This window comes from Hemiscyllium ocellatum, chromosome 39, assembly GCF_020745735.1.
Source record: "Hemiscyllium ocellatum isolate sHemOce1 chromosome 39, sHemOce1.pat.X.cur, whole genome shotgun sequence".
Classification (NCBI taxonomy): Eukaryota; Metazoa; Chordata; class Chondrichthyes; order Orectolobiformes; family Hemiscylliidae; genus Hemiscyllium; species Hemiscyllium ocellatum.
Window position 1 is genome coordinate 8,607,654 of NC_083439.1, and position 21,738 is coordinate 8,629,391.

General features: G+C 40.7%; 1 protein-coding gene across 1 annotated transcript in view; it reads left to right on the forward strand.

Moving 5' to 3' along the window:
• Window positions 1-8,235: 8,235 nt before the first annotated feature.
• Window positions 8,236-21,738, forward strand: part of nox5 (NADPH oxidase, EF-hand calcium binding domain 5) — a 75,335-nt gene continuing 61,832 nt past the window's right edge. The window contains exons 1-3 of the mRNA XM_060852848.1: window positions 8,236-8,355; window positions 14,448-14,598; window positions 16,839-17,049. Coding sequence (XP_060708831.1) covers window positions 8,236-8,355; window positions 14,448-14,598; window positions 16,839-17,049 — 482 coding nt within the window. The remainder of the gene's footprint in view (window positions 8,356-14,447; window positions 14,599-16,838; window positions 17,050-21,738) is intronic.

Sequence of the window (21,738 nt, forward strand, 5' to 3'; positions counted from 1 at the left end):
AAGGACATGGGTGAACCAGATGGGTTTTTCCTGACAGGATTAATCAGGATTGAGTAGCTAATTAAAAACCAAAATAAAAATAAAATACAAACTAAAATAGAAATGACCATGGCGGAAAGGTGATCAAAATGAAGGGAGCATCAAGGGTTGGATTTCTTATGGATTCTGACACAAAACAACTTCATATCACAAAGTAAAATTGGGCTAATCAATGTGGTAGGTCTCTGACAATGTTAATATTCTACATAGGCCTCCTCCTAATTCCTCTTTGATTCATTCTCCCTTTTGTGTTTATATAGCTCACCTTTGAATATATGAACGCTGTTATTGTCAATCATTTACTCCCTCTTGTGAGAGCGAATTTCACATTCTCACCATTTCTTGGGTGAAGATCCTTCCCTTGTATTCCCTCATGGATTAATCCACGAGTATCCTATATTTATGGCTCCCTGTTCTGGTCTCACCTACCATTGATAACTTCTCCTCAATGTCTACCACATCATAATTACTTCATAATTTCGGAGACCTCAATCTCGTCTCCTCTCAATCTAATCTAGCAGAAAGGGACCCAGCCTGTTCATTCTTTGTCCTCTCAGTTCTTACTGGATGCTGTGGCCATTACTCATAGGAACAGAAGTATATTTCATGCCTCCCTTGGAACTTATTGTGTGTCTCAGTGATGTGTTCCTATGCAGCAGCTGTTGTTTGCCCTCTTTGGCTCTTAATCCGAACCACTTTGCATTTGAAATGGAGTGAGTTAGTGGCTGTTACGTGCTGTAAGCTTTTGTCTGTAGAGAGTAAACTTGAGAACAACACAACTCATTTTGGCACGGCTATTAAAGAGAGCTGCAGAACCCTGTACTACTTAATCTGGGTTTAAAGCTTCTGGAGTCAGAGGGGATTAGTGTCAAATAAACAAACTGAATCATAAAGAGGCTATAATTATGAAATATCTGCAGCTAAACAAACCTGTCATAAGTGTGAAACAAATTTAAGTTGATGTTAATTGTTTCCTTGTCCGAACTTTGATTGTAGCTGTCACATACACAACAAAAGGTGTGGCTGGATTACTGAAGTGCTTAGAATTGTTTTGACATGGGTTACACCACCAGGAAAGATTGGATTAAATATATGACAAACAGGTACCACAATAAGAAATAGCAAAGAAACACAGTCAATCACTGCCATGGTCCCTGCTTCGGAGTTAGAATAATGCATCTCTTCATTACCACCATCCAAAATGCTCTGCATATTTCCCTTCCATATTTGCATCCACAGGTAGCAATATGTTAATCTGGTGAACATGTTAATCTGGTGAATATGTTAATCTGGTGAACATGTTAATCTGGTGAATATGTTAATCTGGTAAATGCCAAAGCATTGTGGAAGCTAGATTGCTGGAAGGATTTAAAGAGGAAGTTGATAGATTTTTGATTTGGCTGAGGGCTATGCTGAACTGATGCAGAACTCTGGAGTTGAGATTTGAGGCTGATCATCCATCATCTTGTTGAATGGCGGGGGAGACTCGAGGGCTGGGTGGCCTACTCTGCTTCTATTGCTTTTGTCTGTAATAATCTGGTAGAAATAAGTAGCAGGAGCAAGTCTGTCTTTGACAGGCTTATTCACATTACCCAGTATAGGATAGAGTGATTGCTTTTCACTTCCACAGACTCACCCTTCCAGGTGGAAATCGATATACTTTTTAAAAATCAACCTATTTAGATATGTCGGGTGACAAACCCAGGCTGATGCTGAGATGGGACTTGAACCATCTGGCCCTGAGGTACTATCATTACTTCACTAATGTTTTAATCCAGCTGTTTGAACACATTGGGTCAGATCTGCCAAGATGTGGCAATCACACACACATTGCCACTCCACATTTATCTAATAATCAGAAAGATTTTCTCATTTCTGACAGGAGATTCCAATCAGCGCTCCTTACAGACGCAGAGTGAGCATTAATTTTGACAGAGTGCAGGATGGTCAGGGAAGGCAAATCGTTTGTCCTTTTCCACAGACGTCAGTTGTTGTTTTCTGTGATGTAAAGATCCCTCATTGCAGGCATTCTGACAGCTCCTGTGAAGGGAGGAGATTAGTGTACCAGGAGGGTAGAGTGCCAGGCAGGTAGGGACAGAGTTATCAAGTCCAGTGAGAAAGGGATGTTTTAGTCTAGGTGGTGTTACTGAATTACCCAGACGTTTGACTCTTTTTAATTGTCTAATCTTTCCTGGGTAACTATTTAATTAACTGCCTGATTTACACAGATGCTTTGGAGGGTTTCAGACACAGAGGAGTTGCCCATCAGAATCCTCAATTTCCCAGCAATTGTACTATGTCAGGGATTCTGCTTGATTCCCATGTGCAACTCCCAAGGCAATGCAAGTCCCAGGGCAGGTGAGACCTGAACATAGAACTTCACAAGCCACTCATTGGTAGTTCTTTATTTTCTTCTATTCAACCTGCTAAGAGATGTTACGACACTCCTCTGGAGTAGCAGGACTTGAACTCTGCTTTCCAGCTTCAGAGGTACAGCCATTACCACTGCACCACACGAACCCCCTTGCTGATTGTTTTGTGTGACCTAAGGGTTCTCCAATTTGTATCAGCTGCTGTTAATCACAACTAGAGCATGCACATCTGTATCGTCGGTCAAAGCACAGCAGGTTAGGCAGCATCTCAGGAATAGAGAATTCGACGTTTCGAGCATAAGCCCTTCATCTCGAAACGTCGAATTCTCTATTCCTGAGATGCTGCCTAACCTGCTGTGCTTTGACCAGCAACACATTTGCAGCTGTGATCTCCAGCATCTGCAGACCTCATTTTTTACATCTGTATCGTCAACAGGTATAGCTGTTACAATCTAAACAACATAATTTGCATCGTGCTCATTTTTAAAGAAAGACAAAGCTGTCTTGGGAGTTGAGTTGAAAATGTGTTGCTGGAAAAGTGCAGCAGGTCAGGCAGCATCCAAGGAACAGGAGATTCGATGTTTCAGGCATAAATCCTTCTTCAGGAGGGCTTATGCCCGAAACGTCAAATCTCCTGTTCCTTGGATGCTGCCTGACCTGCTGCACTTTTCCAGCATTTTCAGCTCTGATCTCCAGTATCTGCAGTCCTCACTTTCTCCTTGGAAGTTGAGTTGCCAAATCTCCAGGACTAAACATGATCCATGGCTTTTAAATATTGATTTCTCATCAAATATATTCCTGTCATAAGTCCCAGTGAAAGAAATCATGGGGGCAACATTGTTTCCTTTTTCGTTGCCTTTGGACTAATTTGTTTATTAATTATAAACATGTTGGGGATGGGAGAAATGATGTTTGGTAGAATTTACTTATTTTGGATCTGTATCTTCTCCAGTGCATATTAGTATCACAACAACATGTAGTCAGGCAGTCAAGGGTCTGCTTTCCAGTTGGGTAACAAAAGGGGTTGTGTTTACAATGTGGTCAGATGACAGGAGCATATGATTGGGGTCAAACGATGAAACCTTTCTTGACTGGTGACTCAACTCCAGAATCAGTGACTCCATTTAGGAGGTAGGACTTTTGAAGAAACTGTTGAGCTTTGAAACTTCAAAAATCGTTTTCATTATTAACTGTTGCAGTGAGCAAAGTTTGCAAATTGCATTTTTCTTCTGGAGGTAGGAAACAGAGTTTGGGATTGTTTCCAGGTTCTAAGTACCCCCTGCCCAGCCCAGTCCCAGGAACCATTGCCCATTGAGATTTTCATTGGGGCACCCAGTTAATTGGTCCAGAGTCAGATTCACTATAAAATCCTCAGGCTATCTGCACTCAGTCAGCACTGTGAGCTTGAAGGGCTAACAGAGCCATTCCTGATGAAGGGCTCCGGCCCGAAACGTCGAATTTCCTGTTCCTTGGATGCTGCCTGACCTGCTGTGCTTTAACCAGCAACATATTTTCAGCTCATTCACTAATCACGCAAAGCATCAGGTGCTGCCTCTACAGGACCACCCTTTGTGAATAAGACCACACAATAGAGACAAACAGCTAGAGTGTCACATTCCAAGTGACCAGGGCTGATCCATCCTGGACCTGCAAATGAGCAAAATAAATGAAGTTATATTACTACAACATTTGATTGATAAATTGATCTTTTTTCTCCTTATTGTCTTCAAACCCTTTGGTCATCCCTTTAAGGTGGCTGTATATTTAAAATCAGCCACTCACATTTCACGTTCTGTGTAGTTGCTGGTTGGTGCAATACTTGCGATGAGCCCTGAACCTGTGCTAGATTTTTTCTCAAAGCTCTGTTTTTGGAATGGGTTAACAGCCCAATACAAAAGGTGTTCACAGGAATATAGCATGAGCATAGATTCATCGTAAATAGGAGCAGGAGTAGGCCATTCAGCTCTTCGAGCCCATACCACCATTCAATATGATCATGGCTGATCATGCAATCTCAGCATTCCACTTTCCCACTTTCTGTCCATACCCCTTGATCCCTTTAGCCACAAGGGCCACATCCAGCACAATATATTTCACAAACTGGCCCCAACAGCTTCCTGTGGGAGAGAATTCCACAGGTTCAGAACTCCCTGAGTGAAGACATTCTTCTTCATCTCAGTCCTGAATGGTTTACCTCTTAGACTGTGACCCTTAGTTCTGGACTTCTGCAACTTTGGGAACATTGTTCCTGCATGTAGCTGTCCAGTCCCATCCAGACTTTATAATTTCTATGAGATCCCCTCTTATTCTTCTAAATTCCAGGGAGTACAAGCCCAATTCACCCAGTCATTTTTCGTATGTTGGTTCTGCCATTTTGGGAATTGGTCTGGTGAACCGTCGCTGGATTCCCTCAACAGCAGGAATGTCCTTCCTCAGACTAGGAGATCAAAACTGCTAATATATCTATTAGCAAATTTTTTTAACATTTCAAACATATAAAATTCTTGAAAAATGCAATCAATAACAAATATCAGTATAATAAAAGGAAAAAAAACAGAAAGTACAAAACAACTACTGTCTCCTAATATTAACCTACCCTCTTAATACAAAACAAACCCTAACACTGTGCAAAGCAACATCAAAAGAAAAAGCAAAATAAAAAACAAAAACCCCACAAAATACAGAACAGCTATACTCGGGTGCAAAGCTCCCAAACAAAGGAACGGGAGCATTGTATATATACCTGTATTAACTCAGGAGACCCCCTCCAGGGCCCAGGGCTTGACAAACCTAACCATCCTGGTTAAACATAAGCCCTAGTTCCAAGGTCCTGTATAACTGCACCAACTGCAGATATATTAAGTATCTATGTGTAGCCCAAGTGAAAAATCAAACCTGGTTGATATTGTAGATAAAAGCTTCCCAAACCATTGAACAAAGACGGAATTATTAATTACAAATAATACTGATCTAAGAATTACCACCAGAAGAGATTGGCAGTATTTTTTTAATTGTTCATGGAATATGAGTGTCTCGAGATAGACCAGTAATTATTGTACATTCCTAATTGCCCAGAGGGCAGTTAAGAGTTAACCATGTTTTTGTAGAACTGGAGTCATGTGTTGGCCAGACTAGGTAAGGATGGCAGATTCCTTCCCTAATGGATATTAATGAACCACATGTGGCTTTACAACAATTGACAATGGTAACTATTAGACTAGCCTTTTTTGCCAGATTTTTGTATGTTGCACTCAGAGTGAATCAAACCTTTATTTGTATTTAGAGTCTATTTATGTAATGCCTGTAGCAAACAAAATACATAACTGAATCTACAGCAAAATCCCCAGGTATAGGCAATGTGATCTCTCCAGCAAAATGAAGTTAACTGGAGGACAGTTACATAATACAAGTAAATCCTAGTCACTTTCTTCAGGGGGTGATTGATGGGGCAATTATTAATCAGCTCTGACAGTTGTAGCATCTCCACCTTGAAAGCAGCTTACGCTAAGGTGTGGAGAAACAACACTTTATCAGGATTAAAACCGAAGGCAGCTTGGCTACGAGGAGTCTGAACATTTGGAGAAAGCCGAACCTTAACATCATCGGGAATATGTGATTCGCAGGCAGGATTGAAATCTCACCCTGGTGTGCAAAAAAACAAACACGTGCAGTTCTGATTTAAATAATTAACATGCAACCTTGCAAATCTGTTGTAAATTAGTCTAAAGCAGCAACTGGTCCCCAACAGTGACTGACAGCAGCATTGTAAATTATGCACATTAATTCTCATTAAAATAAACTTGGACAAAATAATTGAATTAAGTCTGTAGAGGGAGAAGATTTCCTCTTGTAATGCATCAACAACATCATAAATACAATAGGAAGGCTTTTTAATCTTTGTTTCTTTCACCATAACCGTAAAGCTGTACTGATAAAGTGAGTTTATGATAATGTAAGTTATAATAGAGAAATATTGCTTCAGAATCCTTAAATGAGACACCCATTTCTTCATACAATAATATTGGTAAACCACGTTTTCTTTGGAATCCTAGAAATATTTTTGCATTAAAATATTAGAGATGAGAGGAGGAAAGACAGTGACTGATGGTTAACTTTCCAGTTGATGTGGAAGGCAGTAGCTAAAACGTAGAAGTGTCAAAAATTGTATATTTTATATCTCTCAGAGCAGTGCAGAAATGACATTAATTTCTAAGTGAGCAATAAGTTTATTTACAATGCCTTAAAATACCTGCAGTCACAAATTGTCTGCGCTAATGTCTTACAGTTCAGCTTTCTGCCAGCTTTACCTACTTAGTTCTGGGGCAACATCCAGTCTTAACCAATCCAGTCCAGTGAGCAAGATCAGTTACGAGACTCTCATTATCAAACATTGAACAATTGAACACAAAATCAGGTAACTGATGGCGGTTGGATGGTTATGTGGTGGTTAGCTACAGAGGTAGCTAATGAAAATGCAAGGAATGCTTCAAATCAGAGCTGGCGACCCTTTAACTCCCATCATCTTACTCCAGAAAACTCCAACAAACTTTCAATTAATAATCCACATTTCAATTCTTCCCTTTGACAGATTGTTTTCCAGGGCAGGATATTCAAACTGTCTCTGGACTGAAGGAACCAGCACTTTTTGTGTAAGTTTAATTTCATGTATGTATATGTCTGTCTTCCATTCCCAATCAAATATTTATCCAGATCCTTTGTAAAAGACTTGATTAATACACCAACTGCTTTGACTGTATGGCTGTTGCACATAGAGTGATAAAGTACAGAAAAAGCCTCTGGTGTGCCTTTACTGCTTGTTTGAAGGAGATATTCATCTAACTTATTTCTAACTTGTTATTTTTCTATCCTTGTCCTCAAGCTAGTTACAAAATGGAATCGTGGAAATTTGAAAACAGGAGGCTATAGGGCCAGTGTTTACTGAATTTAGACCTCTCTATAGAGTGAGTTTCACACCATCAAATAATCTTGCTTTCGCCCCAGTTCCACTCTGCCCAATACCCCCTTCTAACAACAATAACCAGTCTCTTTTTAATTGTTACATTCAATTTAGCTTAGATCACCAGTTGTGATAAAGCCCTCAAATTATAAGTGGTTGTAGTGTGTCAGCATTTTCAAAAATCTCCATCTTTACGTATACAATACTTACTTATGATGGTGATCCTCTGTCTTCAGTTGATCCACCATTGAAATGTTATATCTCTGCTTTTCACCATTTTAAAAACTGGAATCCCCAATGTCAATCTTCTCTTCCATGAAATCAAGCTCGGTTTGGCAAATTACTCTTTGAAATTGGTTGAAGTAGGAAAGGCTGGAGCTATTGGCAACTGAAGAGAGACATCAGTGGAATTTGGAAACAGAAGAGAGAACATCAATTAGTATTTTGGGTGAGTACTTTACCTGATATCCACAGTAATGAAATTGACTTTTAACTTGGAATCCTCACAAAAAAAAATCAATGTTCTTTAGAAGGTTTGGTGTTTAAAGCTACTTACAATTTAAAAACACAATGTCTCTTGCAAGTTGATATAGAATAACGCCTGCAATAAAATGACTCTTTTCAAATTGTTCACAATGGCAGTCCAAAGCAAACTGAGGGGCTATGTTTTCATTGTTAATTGTAAAATAAGCTCCCAAAGAAGTGGGTAGTATGAATATAGTCACCAAAGGTTTTGCTTTCGAGACGTTTGGTGGGCAGTAAGGCTGACCATTGGCTAAAGGGACGGGGGTTGCTGATTTTTATGAGCTTTCCTATTTTTAATTATTGCTCCATTTCTTTTCCACCACCTACTTCTGTTGCAGCACAATGAGTGCAGATGATGATGCAAAGTGGTTGGAATGGGTGACCAAGCAGTTTGAAAATATTGCTGGTGAGGATAAGGAGATTAATTTGGAAGAATTCAAGACAGCACTCAAAGTGAAGGAGGCAAGATTACATTTCTAATGCGCAAATAACATGTTATGATTGTTGCCTGTTCAAAACTCAGCAGTTATAGATTTTTATAGGAATGTGGGCAGAATTTTCCTTTGTAATAAAATGGTAGATATGGTTTATATTATTTAATATTAATTACAGGCAGAGAAGATCTTCCCAGATACCTGTATTTTCATTACTTCATAATATTTACACCAACAGAATTCATCTTAAAAAGTACAGAGGAACCTTGATTATCTGAACATCAATTATCCGAAAATTGGATTATTCGAAGGAGATCTTGAGGTCCCATAACACTGTTACAACAAAGTAGTGTTCCCGATAACGATACCATGATCCCATCTTTTCTTAACAGTACAGGGTAAATGAGGGTTACTGGCACTGAAGAAAATGTGCAAATGTTGCATCAAAGAAGTATTAATGACACTGGTGCAGTAATCTCAGTCAGGTGTAAGTGGTTACTGCAGATACTGGAGATTAGAGTCAAGATTAGCGTGGCGCTGGAAACGCACAGCAGATCAGGCAGCATCCGAGGAGCAGGAAAATCGATGTTTCGGGCAAAAGCCTTTCATCAGGATGTTGAAAGGCTTTTGCCCGAAATCTTGATTTTCCTGCTCCTCGGATGCTGCCTGATCTGCTGTGCGTTTCCAGCACCACGCTAATCTTGACAACAATCTCAGTCAGTCAATTGTAGCCGTGTTAAAATAATTTCAGTCCACATTGGTGTAACGATCAAGTCTTTAGTTTAACTGAGGAATACCTGCACTGAAGAAGATGCGCAAGCGTTGCAGCAGTGAGGTGTTAGTGACACTGGTGCAACAATCTTAGTCAGTCAATTGTCACAGTGTTGGAAGAATTTTAACAGATAAAAATGACTGACATGCTGAAGGATTTAAAATGCATGACAAAATCTTTATTCCCTTCACGACTTTTTTCCCAGTTCGTATCTGGTCTAACTGATCGAGTTTGTTGTACTAACTTACCAAGTCTGTGAAGAGAAAGCAGACTGCAGTGACAATTGAACAGAAAAGTGAGGTTTTACAGCATCTGGATTATGGTGAAAAGGCAACAAAGATTATACAGGAGTATGACATTGGAATAACAATAGTGTCTGACATTAGGAAAGCGAGACCAGCAATTGAGAAATCCATCAGCTGATGTGACACTGCAAATGTTCGAAAAAGAAAATCCATGAAGCCAGCAAAGGATGAGTAACTCGACCAAGCTGTGTTTTTGTGGTTTTCACAGCAGCGTGAAAAGGGAATTCCCGTATCTGGCCCGATGATACTGGAAAACACTGCCAGTTTCCATGAACAACTCCACACCGGTGGGTCTGATCACGGTGTATCATTGGGCTAGTTACATGCTTCAAACATCGTCACGGCATTAGGCAGCTCAGCGTTCTTGGAGAACAGGAGTCCGTGGATGACAGCACAATGGAAGGCTACAGGCTGAAACTTCAATCCATCATTCATGAAGGAAAGTGTAAACTTGAGCAATTGTACGACGCTGATGAAAGTGGATTGTTTTGGCGTGCATTGCCAGATGAAACACTTGCATCCACCGTGTAAAAGCAGGTATCGGGACATAAAGTGCAAAAGGATCGGATCACAATTTTCCCTTGTGTCAATGCCACCAGTACTCGTGTCTGCGTCGGACGATGTGCTAATGCATGTTGCTTCAAGAACTGTGACAAGAACTCGTTTTCTGTGAAGTACAAAGCACAAAATAAGGCATGAATGGAATATCCACTTTTTTCATCCTGGTTTCATGAAGCGTTTGTACCTGCTGTCAGGTCACATTTGGCAAGCACTGGACCCAACCAATATGCCCCTCTGCTTGGTGACAATGTGGGGGCACACACTGTGAAAGGCAGCCAGTTAGAATCAGCAGACAGAGCTATCAAGATTTACCAGCCAACACCACTTCAAGGTTACTGCTGCTTGATCAGGGAATCATCTCATTATGAAAAAATATTATAATTGCACGCCATTCTGGGTGAAGACAATACAGAGAAAGGACTGCAGGAATTTATGAAGGCATTCACAGTCAAGGACAGTGGGATCATGGGGATTGCTGAAGCTTGGGACCGCATCAAGCCATCGACAATTGCGGAGTGTTGGTACAATGGCTTGCATGTTCATAGCCGGGACAATGAAGAGGACACCCATCCAGAACAAAGGCTAACCACTGACATCACTGAAAACTGCCAACAGATGGGTTTAGGAGACTTTGTAGAGACTGAGATCGATGCTTGGGTAAACTGTGACAACGATATTGGAACAGAGACACTCAGCGATGATCAGATTGTCAGCGTAGTCACAGGAGAACAGCAGGAAAGTACAGATGGTGTGGATGGTAAGGAAAATCTGATAGTGACACCTCCAGTCCCTGATAACGAAGCTATCGACAGTTTGCTACTTTTCATGGAGTGGTACAAAGCATAAAATAAAGTCGATGCCATTAGGTTGATGCATCTTCGCCAAATGTTATCGTTCACAAAATAAAAACAACAGCAGCACCTCAAACAACAGCAGCTGGATATTTACTTCGAAAACAATAACCAACCTCCACCTCAATAAATTTAATTTACTGTACCGGTTCACAAAAAAGTGATCTGATTTGTTAAAAAGTCATGAATTTTTAGTGTTTGTACAAATTTCAGCGATCGAATGAAATGAAAACTCTGATATTATGCTTTTTAACGCAATTATGTGCAAGGCGGCTTCCTTTGTTTAAGATCAAATCAATTATCCGAATAATCAATTATCCATATGAAAACCTGCCTGCCCAATGACTTTGGATAACTGAGGTTCCTCTGTACATTGTATTAAATATTAGGTGTGTTTTGAATAATTTGGGAACTATTTAAAAACATTCCTTGTTTTGTTTGTAACACTGTAATTAGAATTTTAATATATGATGATGTTTGTCCAGTGCTACACTGTTCAGCTGGAAAATTCTTCATAAATTTTCATTCAGAAAAACATTGCTAGTGGACAGTATCCAGAAACAATATTGGAATCACACAGCATGAATGGAGGCCATTCTGCCCATTTATTGATCTGTACTTTCTCTTTCAAAATGCAATCCAGTTAGTTCCAGTCCACCGTTCTCCCCCACAGAACTGTAATTTTTCTGTTCATCTGTTTCCCCAATTCCTATTTGAAAGTTAAGTTCAGGCAGTGCATTCTAAATTATAAGTTCTTCTTGTTGTGAATACCCTGTCATGGTTCCTGTGTTTTAGTGTTTAATGTTTAGTTTAGGGAATTATAGGTTAGCTGTCTGAATTAGGATAATGCAGTTAAAGCAAGCCTGGAGTCCATCAAACTTAAAAAGTTGAAACTGTTGACTTACGAGGTTAACAGCTAGCAAAGTAAGATCATAAAATAACTCGTGGGTTTACTCAGCTAAGAGCTAGAAATGCGTCATCTGCTATGCTTGCATGAATGAATTTTAAAATATGTTATTGTTAAAGGAATTGAAGTAGCTTGAAAGCTTTCAGTAATGCCCTGAAAGGTTAGATCCCTCCCTTTGCCAAATCATATGAACTATTCTGAATGACAGATGGAGAAACTTAATTGAATAAGAGTCTGAAATAAACGGCCAACTAAATGCTGTGGATGGCTTGGTGGTGGTTAGCATTGCTGCCTCATAGTAACAGGGACATGTGTTCGACACCAGACTCGGGCAGCTGTCTGTGTGGAGTTTGCACATTCTCCCCGTGTCTGTGTGGGTTCCCTCTGGATGCATCGGTTTCCTCCTACAGTCCAAAGATGTGCAAGTTAGGTGGATTAGCCATGGGAAATTGCTCAGTGTCTAGGGATGTGCAGGTTAGGTGGATTAGCCATGGTAAATGCAGAGTTACAGGGATAGTGAAGGGGGAGCGGTTGGTCTGGGTGGGATGCTTTTCAGGGAGTTGGTGTGGACTCAATAGGCTGAATGGCCTGCTTCTGCACTGTAGGGATTCGATTGGAAATGAGTATTACAGGATGGTCGACAGCAGGCTCCATCAGTATGGAGATAGGTGCAGCTTAGAAGGTTACTTGTTTTAATTTACCTTAGTGTTTGCTAAGAAAGATTTGTAGTTGTAGTTTGAACTTTATGTGGTTTTCAACTCACAGAGAGAAGGTAACCAAAATTAGACAAAGCTGTTCTGTAATCAGAGGAAACACTAACTTCATTATTGACCTTTTGGAGGGTGGGTGAGGCTTCTTCTCAGTTTGCAACTTGCGAGGAACAAAAGCTGGAACATTGCCTGCAGTGGGAGAACCTACAGTGGACCTCACAGGGTCTGATTGCAAAATAAAGCAACCAGCAGATTCGTTTGGGAAACTAAATAGACAAAGAGAGTGAGGCACCCACAGTCAAGAGATGGTAAATGAAGATTTTACCTACGAGAATATGAGGAGACAGGGAAAATTCTATAGAGGATTATGGCACAGTTGCGGGTGGTCCCTACAGATGTAAACAAGTTTTATGTGTCTTTTAAGAGAGTTCTTAGAGGAAGTAGGAAGTAAACCTGAGTACAAAACATATGTAATTATGAACCGTATTATTAAGTTAATGCTGCTGATCTTGTTCAAACCTTCAATAATGTTGCTTTGTTTTAGAAAAGGTGACATCTTGTGGTGCATTTCCGTTGGTTAAATCAAGATATTCATATTTCTTTTTATACTTTAATAGTCCTGAACTAGGTTGTACCATTCTCTGAATGTATTTTTCTTACCTCTGTATCACCCTTTTGTCAATTGAACTTAAGTCTTTGTAGTCTGGGTTATTAACCTTCCTGGCAATAGAAACATTTTTTCCCAATTTATTCTAAAGCTCTGTCTTTCCAACTGCTGAATAAAGAAATTGAATTTAAGTTGAACCATGTTGTGCATTTACGACATGTCAAAGTACTCTAAAACAAATTGATTACTTTCAAAGTACATAAGCTAACCAGTGGGGGAATCTGCACACAGAGAGGTCTAACAAGCCTTTTTATGGGAGTGCTGTTTGTTAAAGGGATGTTGGTCAGGATTGGAGAAGTCACTCCTCAACATCAAACAGTACGATGGGATATTTAGCATCCGACGGAGCAGACAGATGGGATATTGGGTTCATGCATCATCGAAAAAATGATCTCTGGTCAGTTTAAAAAGCACTTAGTTGGCAGCCAGAATTTACAAGGTGACTTCTGTCATGGGGTTTGAATCCACAACTGTTGGATTCAGAAACAAATATACTACTTTCTGTCCCTCACTGATATAGATTGGGTATTTGAATTTGGGACATTGTAAGCATATATAGATTTCAACTTTGGCTCAGTTGGCGGCATTTTCCATCTCACCAGGCTAACATTCCCAGTGCAGAATTGATGGAGCTCTGAATATTAGAGATTTAATCTTTTGAATGTGACATTAAAGGGAGACCCCACCTGCCCTTGGGACTATGGAGAACACAATGAAAAGAAAGATTTACACCAGGATTGTGCTTTTCTTGAACACTAGACACCCTGAAGCACTTTACAGCCAAATAAGGACTTCTTATTTTGCATGGTGGCTCAGTGGGTAGCACTGCTGCCTCACAGCACCAGGGACCCAGGTTCAATTCCAGCCTCAAGTGACTGTGTGGAGTTTGTACATTCTCCCTGTGACTGCGTGGGTTTCCCCCAGGTGCTTGGTTTCCTCTCACAGTCCAAAGATTTGCAGGTTAGGGTGGATTAGTTATGGGAAATTGTCCCATAGTGTCCAGGGATGTGCAGGCTAGGTAGGTTAGCCATGGGAAATGCAGGGTTACAGGAATAGGGTAGGGGGTGACTCTGGGAAATTTTCATTAGAGGGCTGTTGTGGACTTGATGGACTGATTGGATTGCTTCCACATTGTATGTTTCTGTGATTTGAAATGTATTCCCTGCTGTATGAGAAAATGCGGCAAAGAGGGAGTGAATCTAATTGGATGGCTCTTCCAAAGAGCTGACAGAGCCAAGCCAGATCAACTAATCTCTTTTGGTGCTTTAAGAACTTTTGAATGTTGAATCACCAGTAGCTTTCTCTTTCGTAGTGCACTAAAATGGTCCGTTTCTGTCCTTACTTCAGTCTTTCTTCGCTGAAAGGTTTTTTACGCTGTTTGACTCTGATGGGAGTGGCAGTATAAGCTTGGACGAGTTACTGAAAGCTTTGAATCTCCTCACACATGGAAGTGAAACAGACAAACTACGATTCCTTTTCCAGGTCTACGATGTTGATGGTAAAATATAACTGAATTGATTGGCATGCCTTTAACAGTAAAAGTGAATGGGAGCTTTCAACCCAAGCGGGCTTTCCTCTTGCAGCATGTAATGTCATTAGAAGGAAGAACTGTGCAAGTATTATTTCATAGTGCACACCATCCAGCTTCATTCAATGTGTGTTCTATTTTAAGCCCTCAGTCAATGGACTTCCTCAATGATCATTCCCAGGTAACCCCTGATTTATATATAACTACCTGATTATTCCTATAAACAACTGTCATCCACATTGTCTTGAACAAAATCTTTTGAATTCCTTAGGTGCACCATTGCTTCATGATGATTGCCAGTTATTTATTAGTTTCGGTATAAAACAACAATATCCTGCTCTTACAGTTAATTAATATAACACAAATTTAAATTGTAATTCTTCATGTATTAGCTTGTTTATTGGCAGCACAGCAACTCTGAGATTGTAACAGATTGTACATCCAATACGTTTGTACTGTGCTGTAGCTTACCCTCTATATTAACAGCAGTTTGAATCTTCTGTTTCTATATCCTTCTATAAACCTCCTTTGCTTTGAACATCTATCTGATCTGTTCTTAAATGTTGACATGATACCTGTTTCAGAGTTCCCCATTGTGCATATCATAACTGAACAATCCTACTTTTAAAAATAGATTGCACTATGTCACATCTTAAAAAACTAAATTGTTCAAAAGTATTTGTCATAAGTGTATGAAATAAAGTTTGAAGTTGAGCCACATGAAGAAATATAAAAGGCCTCTTTTTGGAAGTTTTAAGAAGTAGCTTAAAACAGGAGAGAGAGAGACACACACACAGGCACACAGAGACACACACGGACACGGACGCACACATGGGGACACACACATACATACGGAGACACACACGGACACACACACAGGCACACAGAGACACACACATGGGACACACACTTGGGGACACACACACACAAAGACACATACACACAAGGCACACAGACACACACGCACACACACACACATACACAGAGACACGCACACACACACAGAGATAGGGACACACACACAGACAGACTCGCGCACACAGACACACACACACACACCACACAAAGATGCACACACACAGACAGACATGCACACACACAGACACATATATAGACACAGACACAGAGGGGCACACACACACGCAGACACGCACAAAGACGGACACACGGACACTCACACACAGACACTTACATAGATATACACAGAGACGCACACACAGACACACACACGGACACAGACACACAGAGAGGCACACACAGACACACTGACACACAGTCACACACAGACACAGATGCATACATAGACACATAGAGATACATACACAGAGACAGGCACACACAGACACATACACAAAGACACACACAGACACACGTATACACACACACAGATGCATACACAAAGACACAGACACACACACACACACGGACACATGGACACACACACAGAGGCACACATCGACACGAGCGCGCGCACACACACATAGAGACACACACACACGCAGACACACCAATACACAGAAACACAGAGACACACACACACAGACACATACAGACACACACGGACACACAGAGATGCACGCACACAGACACACATACACAGACACACACACAAACACACATCCATAAGGACACAGAGACACACACACACACACACACCGATACACAGGCACACAAAAACACAGACATATACACAAAGACACACACACACGGACACACACAGACACACGCGGACACACAATCACACAGAGATGCACACACACAGACACAGATACACAGACACAAACACAAACACACACACACACATACATAAGGACACAGAGACACACACACACAGACACACCGATACACATGCACACAAAAACACAGACACACACACAGATGCATACACTAAGACACACACACATACATTTCGTCAGTAGAAGACATGGCTGCCAAACTTGGAGTCAAATAAATTAGGAATGCACACTGGAGGAATGCAGAGATCTGAGAAGGTGTAGGACTGAAAGAAATTTACACAGAGAAGGAGAGACATAGCCACTGAGAGATTTTAACACTGGATGACTTTTAAAACAATGTCTTATTTTAGATCCCTCAATAGTTGGAAACAGTACATTTCTCTCTAAAAAAGTAAATTCTCTTAATTCACCCTGTAATCTCCCATAATCCAATAACAGCCCTGATTTACTATTGTGGTAACTGTCGACTCACAGGCAGTGGTTCCATAGACCCAGATGAGTTACGCATCGTCCTCAAATCCTGTTTACGGGAAAGTGCCATTTCCTTACCGGAGGAAAAGCTTGATGATCTCACAATGGCTCTCTTCGAGTCAGCTGACAAAGACAACAGTGGCGCCATTACGTTTGAGGAGCTCAAGGAAGAACTGGAGAACTTTCCAGAAGTAATGGAGAACCTGACAATAAGGTAATGATGGAAGAATGAAGTTAGCTTCAATCCAATTTCCTACTTAGCCAAAAAAATTAGCAAAAAAATTGCTGGTATTTTATGGACTGAATTTTCAGCCTCACTGTAACATCTCATAAGATTGCTGGACACAGCAACCATAATTGTTATGCCAATATAGGAATAAATATCCTACTTAGATTGTTGATAAGTTGATTACTGGGGCAAAAAAGACAAAGATTTTACCTGAAATATAACCCAGAAAATAACTGATTTAATACTGCCTGGTGCAATAAAGTTGCCGACTCAGTTGGCTCTTTTCCTGAAGGTTCAACTTTCAATATTTGAACGTTCTCATCTCCAAATGCCCCATTCAGTCAAGCAACCTTTCTCTGTCATCATTGTTTCATTATAACTATTCAACTGTTCAAAGAAAATAGAGAAAGTGCAATATTTTTAATATTACCTTCGCTCATGGCATGGTGGGTCAACTCACAGCAGGTGGACTACAGCGGTTCAAGAAGGCAGCTCACCACCACCTTCTCAAGGGAAACTCGGGATGGGCAATAAATGCTGGTCCAGCCAGTGATGTCCACATCCCACAAGTGAATAAAGAAGAAAAAAAAGTATTTTTAATGCAACCATGTTGGAATACTGTGAACAATTTTGCGCCCCTTATCTAAGAAAAGATAAACTGGCCTTGGAAGCAGTCCAGAGGAGGTTTGCTCGTTGTTACTGGGTATGGAGGGACTGTCTTATGAGGAGAGGTTGGGTAGGTTGGGCCTGTGCTCGTTGGAGGTTAGATGACTGAAAGATGACCTTATGAAAACAAACAAGACTTTTAAGGGACTTCACAGGGTAGATACAGGAGGTTGCTTCCTCCAGTGGGAGTGTCGAGGACCAGAGGGCTTAATCTCAGAATAAAGTCACATATTTAATAAAGAGATGAGGAGACATTTCTTCTCTCAGAAGATAGTGAGTCTGTGGAATTCTTTATTGTAGAGAACTGTTGAGGCAGGGATGTTAAGTATATTAAAGACTGAGGTAGACAGCTTTTTAAATCAGCTGCAAATGTGTTGCTGGTCAAAGCACAGCAGGCCAGGCAGCATCTCAGGAATAGAGAATTCGACGTTTTGAAGGGCTTATGCTCGAAACGTCGAATTCTCTATTCCTGAGATGCTGCCTGGCCTGCTGTGCTTTGACCAGCAACACATTTGCAGCTGTGATCTCCAGCATCTGCAGACCTCATTTTTTACTCGAAGCTTTTTAAATCAGTAAGGGAATTGAAGTAAGTCTGCAGAGGCTGGTATCCCATCACCAAGAAACCTTTTACTTACAAGAGCAGTCCTTGACTCATACAGAGTCAGACACCAGGTGTCAGTATCCCTGATGCTCAAGCTTTTTATTCATCAGCCAGGGCTCTCTGATTGGTCCAGATTAACAGCCCCAATCAAGGAACTCATATTCGATTAGGCCCTACTGCCTGACCTCATTACACTCGCTACAGGAATTAACAGTTTTGGGAGGGAAGGGGTGAGGCAGGAAAGTGAAGGTGAAGATTGTCAGATCAGCCATTGTCTCATAAAATGGTGGAGCAAACTCAATGGACTGAGTGGCCTCCCTCTGCTCGTACATCTTATGGTCTCATGAGTGTTTTCCTGTGTTTTGCATCCTTTGATATCAGGAAGATTAATCTTTAGTTTGTGGTCTGTTAGCAACCCCATGATCTAGGCACTGGACACCAACCTTGAAAATTGTCATTTTCCACGTTAAACATCCCGATTTTTGAAACATACGTTTATTCATGAAAAACGAGCCGAATCCTGAGGTCAACTGCAGTGTTGTCACAGTAGAGCACTCCTGTTCCTGCACAAACAAATGATTGAATTAGAGATCTCACTGAATGGCTGTGGAGGGGCTCAATCAGAGAACTTATTCAATCTCCCACCTCTTCAACTGGGCCAGATTGAATCACAGGCTTTATCAAGACTTTCCACCAAGTGGGAGCTAAGGTGATGTTTCTGCAGAGGTTCCATGCACTTGTCCAATATTTGCAGCAATTCCCTAATTTCACTCAGCAACAGGCATGTTTAATTAAGCATAAATATAGAGTTATATTATAAACAAGTGTGTTGACCATTGAAGCAGTTAACTTAGACTTTTGTGACAGAAAAAGCATAAGATCTAAATGTATGTGAAGCTCTCCTGGAGGTTATTACAGAGCTGCGAGAAGGAGGATTGTTGCATTAATAATGGCCTTTCTTCCAAACTTTAAGGTTTCCATATGACATTCGTCTGTGAGTACCTTATGTCACACCAATACTTTGTCACAGAGTGCACCGAGCTGGGATGCATGGATCTCCCACGCTCTGCAAGCTCCAGGACAGCTGTCTGTCTGAAGAATGAAACTGGTTAATTTGATATCAGCAGATTGTCAGTGTTGACTCTCTTGGGTATAATTCACTCAAAGGACATTGGCATTGTTGACTGGGTCCCCAGTTATTGCCTGTCAGAGCGTACTGGTGGTGAGCTGCCTGCCTGAACTTCTGCAGTTCATTTTCTGTTGGTAGACCCACGCTGGCATTAGGAAGGGAGTTCCAGGATTTTGACGCAACAACAGTGAAGGAATGGTAATATACCAAATAAAGATGGTGAGTAACTTGGAGGTGATCTTGCAGGTAGTGGTGTTCTCATGTAGATGCTACCTGTGTCCTTCTAGATGGAAGTGTTTGTGGGTTTGGAGGGTGCTGTCAAAGGAGCCTTGATATATCCTGTAAGACAGTACACATTGCTGCTACTGAGGATTGGTGATACCATTCTGTAACATCAATCTTGTGCAGTGATGTCAAATAAACACAGTTGTCCATGTACTTCTCTGCATTGTGGCTTTGAGTGCTGCATAATCCTACAGGCACTGAGAGATTGATCCCTCATTTCAATATGATTTGTAGGTTACATTACCTGACTGGTGCTGTGTTGAAACATTTGCAAAGAGATTAAATGCAAATACATTAAGCACTTGTGCAGGACTAGTGGCAATTTGAAAATAGACCCTGTCATTTCTAACGACTTTGAAGTAAAGCTCTTTAAAACATTAGCAGGCAATAATTAAACCATTCAAATTAAATTTCTTTTTCTACTATTTTAATGGTGTTATAAGTGTGTTTGCATCTCTATTAATGTATCAAAGGAAACGTTCCAAATAAATATGTTAAGTGTTCACCAACACACGAGATGACACGTAACAGAAAATTATGTGTGGCAAGTGTGAACAAACACGAAGCATTTTTCACATAAAAAAGTAATTGCTGCTGTTTGAATGTGGTGGAATGTCTGGACCAGTGCCAATTAGAATTTTACAAAGGCTTTCAAGTTTGATTATGGTATGTGAACCAGATAGTGGAATTTGAATTCAATAAACATCTGAATGATGACCCTTTTAACCATTGTCTAAAAAACCCATTTGGTTCACAAATGCCCTTTAGGGAAGGAAACTTATCCAGTCTGGCCTACACGTGACTGTAGTCCCCAGAGCAATATGGTTGACTCGTAGTTGCGTTCTGGGCAGTTCAGGTTGGGCAATAAATGGTGGTTTAGCCAGCGATACCCTCATCCTGTGAATGAAGAATTTTTTAAAAATCAGGGCATACCATTAAATTGGGCCATTTGGTCCACACCAATGTTACGGCTCCTAAGAAACTTTCTCCCACCGCTTTTCATCCAATGGTGTTGGCACAGTGTTCTATATTTTCTCCCTCATGTTATCTAACTTCCCGTTGAATGTCTCTGTATTGTTTGCCTCATGGATTACTCGTAGTCACTGTTTTATCATGTGGTTTGATGTCACACAATGAGCTTGGATAATTTCCAGACTGATTAAGGAATGAGCAAAATTACAAACTGTTTTCACGCTTTGACTTTGAAGTAATACTATTAAGGATACCTTCATACTAAACTCTGCTGTTTTTGGTGATCATAGATACATTATGATTAAATTAGTCACAAATTAATCCATCCTTGTGTGTTCATGTTAGCCTTCCAGAGACTTGTCCCTAACATAATGTGGTCTATTCTGACTCCACCATGCTGCTCTATTTATGTTTAGTGATCTGCAGCTTGGTGACATCATCACAAGTTTGCTCCAGGGCCCTGAATCCCTTAGACAATAGTATCCAGATTCATTCTTTACATAAAGAGGCTTTTCCTGAATATCCTATTGGACTTATTAATGGCTATCTTATATTATAGAGTCATAGGGATATACAGCCTGGAACATGGTCCAACTCGTCCATGCTGATCAGATATACCAACCCAATCAAGTTCCACTTACCAGCACTTGGCCCATAGCTCTGTTAACCCTTCCTATCCATATACCCATCCAGATGCCTTTTAAATGTTGCAATTGTACCAGCCTCCACCACTTCCTCTGGGAACTCATTCCATACACGCATCACCCTTCGTGTGAAAAGTTGTCCCTTAGGTCCCTTTTAAATCTTTTCCCTCTCACCCTAAACCTATGCCCTCTAGTTCTGAATCCCCCACCCCCCACCTCAGGGAAAATACCTTGTCTATTTATCCTATCCATGCCCTCATGATTTTATAAATCTCTATAAAGTCACCTCTCAGCCTCCGATGCTCCAGGGAAAACAGCCTCAGCCTATTCAGCCTCTCCCTGTAGCTCAAACTCTTCAACCCTGGCAACATCCTTGT